This window comes from Glycine max, chromosome 4 (assembly GCF_000004515.6).
Source record: "Glycine max cultivar Williams 82 chromosome 4, Glycine_max_v4.0, whole genome shotgun sequence".
NCBI classification, from domain to species: domain Eukaryota; kingdom Viridiplantae; phylum Streptophyta; class Magnoliopsida; order Fabales; family Fabaceae; genus Glycine; species Glycine max.
In genome coordinates this window covers 5,375,433-5,386,539 of record NC_016091.4, presented here as the reverse complement: position 1 = coordinate 5,386,539, position 11,107 = coordinate 5,375,433, and the positions used below count along the sequence as shown (strand labels likewise).

General features: G+C 30.9%; 1 protein-coding gene across 4 annotated transcripts; it reads left to right on the top strand.

The window, feature by feature from the left end:
- The first annotated feature begins 3,021 nt into the window (after nucleotides 1-3,021).
- Nucleotides 3,022-10,311, top strand: LOC100777441 (topless-related protein 1). Of its 4 annotated transcripts, none has more exons than XM_006578070.4 (25): nucleotides 3,022-3,142; nucleotides 3,669-3,788; nucleotides 3,898-4,077; nucleotides 4,244-4,357; nucleotides 4,455-4,613; nucleotides 4,756-4,982; nucleotides 5,072-5,136; nucleotides 5,229-5,340; nucleotides 5,469-5,578; nucleotides 5,685-5,754; nucleotides 5,846-5,922; nucleotides 6,022-6,117; nucleotides 6,237-6,332; nucleotides 6,437-6,564; nucleotides 6,656-6,890; nucleotides 7,059-7,214; nucleotides 7,286-7,348; nucleotides 7,565-7,711; nucleotides 8,087-8,197; nucleotides 8,325-8,507; nucleotides 8,843-8,971; nucleotides 9,061-9,156; nucleotides 9,319-9,507; nucleotides 9,607-9,770; nucleotides 9,990-10,311. In XM_006578070.4, the coding sequence occupies exons 2-25, from the start codon at nucleotides 3,703-3,705 to the stop codon at nucleotides 10,159-10,161; spliced, it is 3,165 nt and encodes a 1,054-aa protein (XP_006578133.1). In that variant the 5' UTR covers nucleotides 3,022-3,142; nucleotides 3,669-3,702; the 3' UTR covers nucleotides 10,162-10,311. The 4 variants fall into 4 exon arrangements, with proteins under 4 accessions (XP_006578133.1, XP_025983966.1, XP_025983967.1 ...); XM_026128181.2 differs by having other exon boundaries at nucleotides 5,054-5,136; XM_026128182.2 differs by lacking the exon at nucleotides 3,022-3,142 and adding an exon at nucleotides 3,200-3,542 and having other exon boundaries at nucleotides 5,054-5,136.
- Nucleotides 10,312-11,107: the final 796 nt, after the last annotated feature.

Sequence of the window (11,107 nt, the reverse complement as noted above, 5' to 3'; positions counted from 1 at the left end):
ACTGATGTTAAAATAAATTTTAAATATAAATATTTAATTTTCAAATATGTTTCTAACATACATTTGATATGTTGTATTATGCTTTTAGTATCATCTCAGTAGTTTAGCTTAACTTATTATCTATTTTAGTTTATGATTTTTTGACATCTCTAGTTTTAACTTGAATTTGAATTTTTTTAAAACAAATTATTAATAAGTAAAAATATAATATATCACAATACAAATCATTACAAATCTAAAATATAATTTATTTGTTAAATTTTTATTTATTGTAAATTTTAATTATAATATAATTTATATACTGAATTTTAATTAAATAAAAAATATTTATTTTGTGCAATGTAGAAGCTAAAACACTCGTTTTATTTTAAAAATTTGCTAATAAAATTTTTCTTTTTAAAGGTTTGAAATAGGTAAATGGTGAGTATTTATTTTTATTCTAATATTTGTGATATACATAATGTATGTATATTAATTATTTATTTAGTTTTTAAAGTTTTAATTTATTTTTAATTTTTAAAATAAGATAGCATCTTATAAGTATTTATGTAGTAATGCATCAAATTTTTTCAAAATCATGTAAATGGTTGTGAAAATGTATATCCAAACACAACTATTAAAGTTACCTTCAACAACGTATTTTATAGTTTTTTTTTACTAATTGGAAAGCTTGTTTAACTGTTTGGTAACAAATTTTTTTTAGTAACTTCTTAGACTATCTTCAATGATAATTTCTTAAGTGGGTTTTTTAAGTTATTTTTTGTGATTCCCACATTATTTTTTGTGGTCCCCAAAGTACCATGTAATGTCATTATAAGAAATTCATACACAATTTTGTTCCAATGATAAGAAACTTCAAGAATTTCACCCTTTTATATATTTTTTTATTTTCACTTAATTATGATTTAATTATGGTATTGTTATGTATCAAATAAATATTATTTTTTATTGCTAAAAAATAATTCATTGCAAAAGATGCATATCTTATTTTTAAGAAACTCTCCTTGCCACATAGATTTTCTCTAATAGGAAAGGAACGATTTCTTCACTTAAGAAATCCTTCAAAAAATCTCCATTGGAAATTCTCTTAGTAGTTTTTGGTGTTTTTTTAAATGTTAGTTGAAGTGGCATTTTTTAAACACTAGCTTTTAATTTTTTATATTTTTTTTCATATTTATCCATTTTCTTACTTACCCTTTTTAAATAAATCATAATTTTATTATTTTTTGTTATTTTACACTTTTTAGTTACTTTAATAGCTAATTTTACTGAACACTTATAATTTAATTAACTAGTTTTTCAACTTTCAGTTATCAATTAGTTTTTTTAGCTTTAAGCTTCCAACTGATTTTGTCAAACATAGTTTTTTGAAGCTAGCTAGAAGTTGAAAAACTAGTTGATAGTTGAAAAGCTAGTTTATTAAATTACAAGTGTTCGATAACCTAACTATTGAAGTAACTAAAAAGTGTAAAATGACAAAAAAAATAATAAAATCATGATTTATTTAAAAAATGATAACTAGAAAATTGGATAAATATATTGAGGATAAAAATGGAAGAAAATATAAAAAACTAAAAGTTAGAGGCTAATAAAAAAATTTGTTTATTGAACAATCAAACAAATTTTTTAGCTAGTAATAAACCTAAAAACTAGCTAAAATGCCTTTCTAAACATAGCCTAAATAGTTGGAAGTAAAGCTTTGTCATCATCCATAGTGATCCTACTTAATTTAAACATGATTAACTCCATTAAAAGATACCTACGATCTAGACAAAAAAATATTGAAACAAATAATTTATAAATTTCAAGTGCTTATAACATAAACTCTTATATATAATAAAAACTGATTGATTTTTTTTATTTAAAAAATTAACTATTTTCTTGAATAGACCCTTATTGGAGACAAAAAAAGAAAGAAAAACATTGAAATTGTTTAAATCAGATGTTGGTCAAATGAACTAATTAATTGATATTAAAGAAATTTATTAATTTATTTGATAGCATTAAATGTCTTAAATTTATATTTTTTTATAAATTTTATTTAAGTATGAAAAATATGTAAATTTTACCACTTTATTTATTCTATTTGTCAATTGTAGAATATCTCTTGAATTATTTATCACTTTAATATATTAAAGAAAATATTAATTATCTTTTAACAATATCTTCAATAAATAAATACACTAATAAATGTATAATGTAATTAATAAAAATGTTTTAATCAAGATAAAATTATTTTCTTAAGAAAATTAGAACAATTAGTTGTGTTTTTTAATAAACTAAATAGTCTATACATTTATCACACATTTTTTTATACTTCCTTTGTCTCATTATAATTGTTGTTCTAGGTATTTTACACATATCAATAAAAATTAATAAATGGATGAAAAAGAATAATAATTTTACAATTTTAATCTTATCATCATTAATTTATTTTTAATTTTTATTGTCCATATCATTAATATTATAAAGGGATATGAGTGAAAAAGAAAAATAAATGTTACATTTAAAAATTAAAATGACAATTATTTTAATACAAATTTTTTATTCTTACACAATAATTATTATTAATTAAACGGAGTATTCCTATTCAATCATTTTCTTTTGTCCAGAGTATATTTCTTGAAAGACAATTTTATTTGAGCTAAGTAAGATAAATAAGAAAAACTCCATATATATGGAATTGCATACTCAATACTTAAATCTGACAAAATTAAACTAAAATAATTTCACGTTACTTAATCGATCCGTTCAGTGTTATTTAGTATTCAATCATAAAATATAATAATATTAACAATAAATTCATACAAATCAGGAATTAGATAGAAATTATATAATAATAATATTATGATATTTAGAAAACATTTAATTTTATTAGTGTCTAGGTGGCTTTCACATGAAAGACGATCTGTTCATGTGGGTCCCACCTGCTCAGACCTACAGATAAGCCATTCCACTTATCATATCATATGAGATGACCTTTTTAGTGTGCTTATCTTCTCGTCCACAACGCCGATCATATATATATCAGTCAGCCTCAGTTGTCATGTCCACAATTTTTTACACAAACCACTGAGGAGGAGAACCTTCAAAAACTTTTCCTGTTTTCTCCTTAGTTTTCATCTTTTCACCCCTTTTTCAGGTGAGCTTTTGATAAACCTTTATGCCTTCCTTTGTGTGTTTCTTTTGCTGTCCCTTTCTGTACCAAATTTTCCTTTTTCAATTTTTTTAGTGCTTAAATAAACAAAGGAGAATTTTTCTTTTCTATTTGACAATTTCCAAACATAAATGTGATGGAGGTGGCTGCAGACCATTATACCATGATCCGTGTCATCTCTTGGTCTTTATTTTTGTGCTTCAGTTTCAGTTGTGAATGGCCCCAAACCCAATTTTTTTTTTCCTTTTCAATTTGACCTTCCAATGGCAACGTTTTAGGATCTGATTTAGTGCCTTCTTTACTTTACCTTTTTCTGGTGATTGTCGAATCTTTTTTCCCATAATCAAAAGCCCAACCAAAAGGACTGAGAATTTGAAGAAACAAGGTTGTTTGCAAGTTTTCTCTGTCCAATTGGTCTGTCGTTTTAATGAAAGCAAATTTTTGGTATTTGATTTGGATACTGATTATGATTTGATTTAAAAGTTTTGGTATTTATCTGATTGTGCTGCAGGGTTGGTAATCCGAAACAAACAAACAGGTTTGTAATGGAGAAGTCTATTCTGAATAAAGAGCTTGTTTTCTTAATTTTACAGTTTCTTGATGAGGAGGGTCTCAAGGAAACTGCACACAAGTATGTCTCCCTCTTTCTATCAAAATTCAGGGTTCTTAGTTTTTGTTTTTGACTTGATCACTAATCTTTTGGCATTTGTATCTTTTTCCTTCCAATTTTTTATTCATAGGCTTGAGCGTGAAAGTGGGATATACTTTGACATGAAGTATTTCGAGGACATGCTACTTGCTGGGAAATGGGATGATTCTGAGAGGTACCTTTCTGGATTCACGAGGGTTGATGACAACAGACACTCAACCAAAGTATACTTTGAAATCAGGAAACAGAAATTCCTTGAAGCATTGGATATGTAAGCCTTTTGTTTTGTTGTCTCATATTGTTGGTGTAAGAAAAATTTTCTGTGCCTTGGTACCATATTATTTCCAATGGAATGCTTAGTTGTTTCATACAGGTGTGTTTTTTGTTCATAGCCCATGATTCTCTAAATTTGTCTGTTTTGTTTCATCACTCATCAGGGACGATCGAGCCAAGGCTTTGGATATCCTCATCAAGGATCTGAAAGTTTTTTCCTCAGGGCATGAAGAACTGTTCAATGAAATGACCCAGCTTTTGATAATTAACAATATAAGGTATGGCTCAATTGCCAGTCTACTACTAATTTTAGATATGAGGCCAATAACATCCTTTGATGAGCTTTAAGCTTAACTTTTTTCTGGGTCTAATCAGGGAGCATGCATCACTTTCAACATATGGAGATACAAATTCTGTAAGGAAGATTGTGGCGGATGATATTAAGAAAGTCATTGAGGCAAATCCTGTGTTCCATGGAAAATTGAAATGCCCTGTTTTTAAAAGTCAGAGGTTACGTTATCTTCTGAACCAAAGGTTTCACTCTCTTTTCCCAATTTAAAGTTTTGATAAAAAAATAATATACAAGCATATTTTGCTATCATGTTTGCTTCTATTCTTGATGTCTGCCTGTGCTTTTCAGCTCCTGGTAGAAAATTTACTAATTATTCATTTTCAGTTTGAATTGGCAGCATCTACTTTGTAAAGATCCACTTCCAGTTCCTGGTGTAAAAACCCTCTTGGAGGACCATGTTTGCAAACCAAGTTTGAACCTTTCATCTCTGCAATCAGAAGAAAGTGATTCAATTGAAAACTCTGATTCTGATCAACATTTGTCAAACCATAATTCTGGTCCATCTACTATAACTGATTCTGTACCCTTTCCTGCCACACTAACAAATCCAGGTATGAGCTTTACTCTTGCATTTTTTCTCTTGCTTCAGTAATCATTTCAATTCTTGCTTATGACGGTGTAGTCCATGGCCTTTCTATAGAAACTACAATGGAGGATCCTAGTGTAATATCACTCAAAGGAAGGCAATGCCAGACTTCCAATGAGGTCAGTTGGATGAAACTTTTTGTTAAACAGAACTGCAAGATTTCCTATATCTTATCTATGGAATCAAACAGAAGATGTGCCTTCATGTGTAGGTGACGTCGGCCATAGCAAATGTTCTTCCTGAAAATGTTGTTCAGATGTTGAAAGAGGATTCACTTCCTGTTACCATGGACTTTCATCCTATCGGGCATACACTTCTTCTAGGTTGCTTCATAGAACTTAGTCTTTACATTTTTGCTCAAATATCACTTCATTGTATATATAGCTTGAGGAAATTGATAAAAAGAAATAAAAATAGCTAAATATATATAGCTACTGTTTTGTTTCTTCAGTTGGAACAAATATTGGCAGTATAGGACTTTGGGATGTTAATTCTGGGGAGAAATTGTTCTCTGAAAACTACAGAATATGGGGTATCGGAGCAAGCTCCATCAATTTCAAGGTAGGTCCACTTCCTGAATATGTTGTACTCCAATGAGTACTTGTTATTATCATATCAATGACCTAAAGAGAGAATAATACTCTGAACCACTACCAACAATATTCAGGAAGCTCAGGAAAAGGACTTTCGTGTTTCAGTTAAGAAAATCAAGTGGAGCCCTGACGGTTCACTGTTTGGTAAGAATCTTCAGCTACTTAAAGGGTATGTCTAGTCACCAGTGATTACAAAGGTTTATTGCTCCTAACTAATTGTTCTTACTTTAAACAGGGGTTGCATTTTCCAAACATTTTGTTCAATTATATTCCTATCATCATGGAAATGACATCATTAGCCAACATTTACAAGTAAATATATTTCATCCCCTCATACGCCCCTTATACATGTTTAGTTAGATTCATATAATATATAACTCTCAGATTAACTTCTAAATACTTTCCTGGCAGATTGATGCTCATGATGGTAGTGTCAACGATCTAGCATTTTCTTCTCTTAATAAGCAATTGTTGGTCATAACATGTGGAGATGACAAGAAAATAAAGGTCAGTTGACTCAGTTCTTATGATCAACAATAAATTATCATTCATAATGAAACTGACCTCAAGGATCCCACCCCCGGAAAAAATAAAACTAACCTAAGGTCCTTTTTACTTCTTTTAAGGTCTGGGATGCTGTTAGCGGTGTCAGATGTTATACTTTTGAAGGTCACGATGCTCCTGTTTGTTCTATTTGTCCTCATGTGAAGCAACATGTTGATGTAAGCATGCTTTGTTGTTGTGTCATTAATGTATTGACTAGTTGTACGTGACTATGTGTTAATCGTTTCATATGCTATGTGATTCTTTCGCACCTGCACTGCAGTTTATTTTTTCAACTTCAACCGACGGAAAGATTAAGGCATGGTTATATGATTCTTTGGGAGCCAGAGTAGATTTTGATGCCCCTGGTTATGGTTACACTACATTGGCTTACAGTGCTGATGATAACAGGTTTTGAGCTACTAGTCTAAATACAATTGGAATAATTTGTTTCCTATTAACAAGTTATTGCAGTTTAACTAATGCTGATAAACTTTTCTAGGCTTTTTTCTTGTGGAACTGGGAAAGATGGAGAGCCGTATCTTGTGGAATGGGATGAAAGTGAAGGATATATAAAAAGAACATACAAGGGACTTAAGAAACCATGCTTTTCTGCCATCCATTTTGATTCAACTCAGAAAGGACTTTTGGCTGCTGGTGATGGCCACAAGGTTAAATTTTGGAATATGGACAGTGTTGAGCTCTGGACAAGCACTGATGTTGATGCTGAATTACTGGTAAGTTCTTCAGTAGGTCTTTTGCTGTCTAGATAAGTTGTGTCAGTGTTCTGACAATCCAACATTTACGATTTATTTGATTGGAAATCTTATATTTCTGTGGGAGGTGGTAGTTTTAGTTAAACTTAAACAGCAAATGATACTTAAGTTTTAATTCATTTTCTTCAGGAAAATCCATGCATTCGCTTTAACAAGAAGGGAACATTACTGGCTGTTGCTGCAAAAGGAAACAAAATAAAAATTTTAGCAATTGATGACATTTTGCAGAAACAGAATGAAACACATTCAATTCATGTCCCCAATAATCAACATGAAGCCTTAAAGGTAAGCATATGTAACTTTACTTTGACTATGCTGTGGAGTTTTTCAATCCTTGAACTTTTTATTTCTTGCAGTGTACACAAAGTCCAATTTTGGTTGATGCTGGTGCTGGAGTCGCAGGTGAAGGCATTGTCATGGTATGTTGTTTGAAAAATTATAAAATAATCTTGTGTTATGCATAGAACACTATATTTAAGGTTCATTTTTTTGAGTAAGTGGCTTATGTAAGCATGATACATACAAATATCTGTCTCTGTTTATTCGGTTTTTGGACTAGACTTGCTTTCTTGACATTTATTTGCATCTTATACTTTACTTGGGTACCCTCATTTCAAATTGGTTTTTTGTTAAAGAATGGGTACCAAAAAGGCTTGGAGGATGGGAGGTATAATTCAATTGAAGAGTCCCATAACAACTCAAAGTTTTGGAATGTCTCAGAAATTTGTGAGCCATCCCAGTGCCAGTTCTTGCAGCTTCCAGTTCATCCCAAAATAAACAAGGTATGGCATTTGTATGCTAATGCAGTAATGCTTTATTGGATTATTGCCAATAGTTACATGTATTATCACTAATTTCAACAAAAGTTATACATGATACATATCATAGCTATCATGGGATAACTCTATTAATATGTTCAGCTCCCTTTTACATAAATGTCTTAAGACAATTGAAATCATAAAATAACAATTACTACTGAATCCCATGGATGATAGACACGCCATCCACACATACCAAGTCGAAAATGGAAGTTTCAATCCACATACGATTTATTTTTCACAAATAAAAGATGGAATATACAAGATAACCAAACAATTAGCCAATTAGGTTTCACAGAACAAAAATTTGTCATTAACTTTCCCTCTGATAAAACACAGATAGTTAGACTGACTTACACCAATGCGGGAAATGGCATTTTGGCATTGACATCAAATGGTGATCATCTTCTTTGGAAATGGCCTCGTGATAACCTTAACTTGGATGGCAAGGTAAGTGGAAACATAAAATCCTCTTTTTTATATGGAGTTTCCCTCTCCCCACCCCACCCCATCTTCATCTTTTCAGTTTTATTACTTTGTAGTTGAATTTATTATAAAATATAAGTAATACATGTAGGCGACTGCACAAGTTTCCCCTCACATCTGGCAATCAAGGAGTGGCTTGCAATTGATGAGCAATAAACTAACAAGTTCTTACAGTGGAGTCCCAGTTTCCTGTTTTTCTTTATCAAAGAATGATTCATATCTCATGTCAACATCTGGGGGGGCAATCTCCTTGTTTAACATGTTGACTTTTAAGGTAAACCCAAAGGATAGAAGCATGTTGTACTAAAGAAATCTCCTTCATTTCTATGAAATGGTTTAATGCTGATATTTTGTTATCATTGTGGAAGGTTTGATTTCATCCCTACATTCATAAAGTTTTTCTAAGAACTCGTATCAGAATAATTGATTTTTCATTTAGTTATCATGGTGTATTCTTCTCTTTATCCTATGCTCATTAGTTCAGAAACATTATTCGTTATTCTTTTTTATTTATTTGATATCATGCTACCATTTCCCATTTTGCCACTATGTGTTTACAATGAAGCTATGATTTGACTAATCATGTCACACATTGTCTCGTAAGTACAGACTGTGACGACTATCATGACTCCACCACCTATGGCAACTTGTCTCACCTTCTACCCTCGTGATAATAATATACTTGCTGTTGGTATGGATAATTACAGTATAATTATATACAATGTCCGTACTAATAAGGTATGTCTCTTCATTTTGAGAAAGACATGTATCATTACCTACTTTGAGGAGGTTGAAGCTATAGTTTTTTGTGTCTTACATTTGTACAGATTATAAGCAAGCTTGAGGGCCACTCCAAAAGAGTTACTGCCCTTGCCTTCTCAAGTAGTTTTGATCTTCTTGTTTCTGGTGATATAAATGCTCAGGTTAGTATTTAATATTCATCACATCATACATGCATCATGCAACCATTACTTCTACTTCGGAATTACCTTCCATTCTATGGCCTATAATATATAAAGCTGATTGATTTTACTGGTTGGTTCCATATTAAGCTGATTTGTCATTATTTCAATTATTTCTTGCAGATTTTTGTATGGAACACCAATGAATGGAAAAAACAGAAAGATGGAAGTTTGCAAATACATGGACAGAAGGTGCCAGAAGTGCTATCTGACACTCACATTCAGTTTCACCTATACCAGAGGCACTTCCTTGCTGTAAGAAGTAATTATCTTGCAATGTATGAAGCAATAGAGCTAAAATGCTGTAACCAGGTTCTCTCTTCTTTCCCTAACTTATGATGTGGTTTTTCCCCCTTTCAAAGTGAGCTGTTTCTTACTAAACAAGTATATATACTTTTTGTTTCATGCCAGTGGGTTCCAGAAGTTTCAATGGCTATCTCCCAAGCAACTTTCTCATTTGATGGCCAGGCTGTGTATGCCAGTTTTGTTGATGGAGCTGTGGCAATATTTGATACTTTGAAACTCCAAATGCGTTGTAGGATTAATCCCTCAGCTTATCTTTCTACAACTCCAAGGTATGTTTTTCTTCTCTAAGGTTGCAATTTCTAGGCTTGCCCAAGAAATTATATTCATTTATGAGATAAATAATGCTATTTTTTTTATGCATCTTAGAAAAAGAAAAACTTCTAGTTTTGCTTATTAGACACTGCTTTAGATAATATTATGGATTGTCATTTTTTCATTATACATATTGCCTTGCCAAGCATTGTAATTATATTGTTTGTTTATTGCAGTTCAAGCATCTATCCACTTGCCATTGCTGCACATCCACAGAAGCCAAGCCAGTTTGCTGTGGGGCTCACAGATGGTAGGGTTATTGTGTTTGAGCCTCAGAAGACAGGAGAAGACTGGAGCAAGTTTAGCCTTGATGATGAGGCAATCAAACAGGGTTGTGGGAGTGAGTGAGCAGTGTCAGAGGTGAAATGAGATAAAAAAAAAAAGACTAGAAAATAAAATAATAATAAAAGTGGTTACTGTTGCTTTTCATTATCAATTGTTATATATTTATCTTCTTAAATTATCCTTAATTACATGGTTTTGCTATATTTGTAGTTATCATTCTTATACTTTAATTCTTTTCCATTATTAAATTAAACTAATTAATATCAAATATAAAAAGTTAATTATAACAAAGTTTATGATTCATTCTAAATTTTTATTCAATATTAAATATATTAAGCTCGACCTAAAATATAAATGAACAATAAATTTTAAATATAAAGATGAAAAACAAGATTATTTTTAAGTTGATCTAAACATGTAGCGAACATAAAAGTTATGTTGTCAATGCTAAATTGATTTGTTTCTTGAATGTCTATAAATTTAAGTTAATTTTTATCTTCCAAACGGTTGTTTTAAAAAAGAAAAGACAAAAGAAAACCAAGTTTATAAATCTTATAAACTTGGTTTTCTTTTCTCTTTTTAAGGACGTTTTTCTTTTGTTCTCCTTTTCTCCATCCACCCAAAAAAAAAAATTACTCAAACCAATGCCTATCCAGAAAACTATGGTAGCAATATCTACGTAAGATTACCATATATAAAGAATACAAAATACAAGGTATATATACAATAAAAAGGTGGAAGGGAAAAAACGGAAGGTAGAAGCCGTAATAGAAAGACGCAAAAGAAACAAGCCAATCCAAAGAGAAGGAAGTTTTGGAGATGAGGGGTGTTTCTGGTGGAAATAATAAGGGGACACAACGCTGCAACATGCCACAAAATTAGAAACCCGAGTATTATAAGAAAAAATATATCAATAATAACAAAGTAAAACATTTAAGCAGTAGAATAGCATGCAGGGCACTTACTAGCTAGTTACTAGTAAAGGGGACGAGAAAGACCAAGCCTTGGA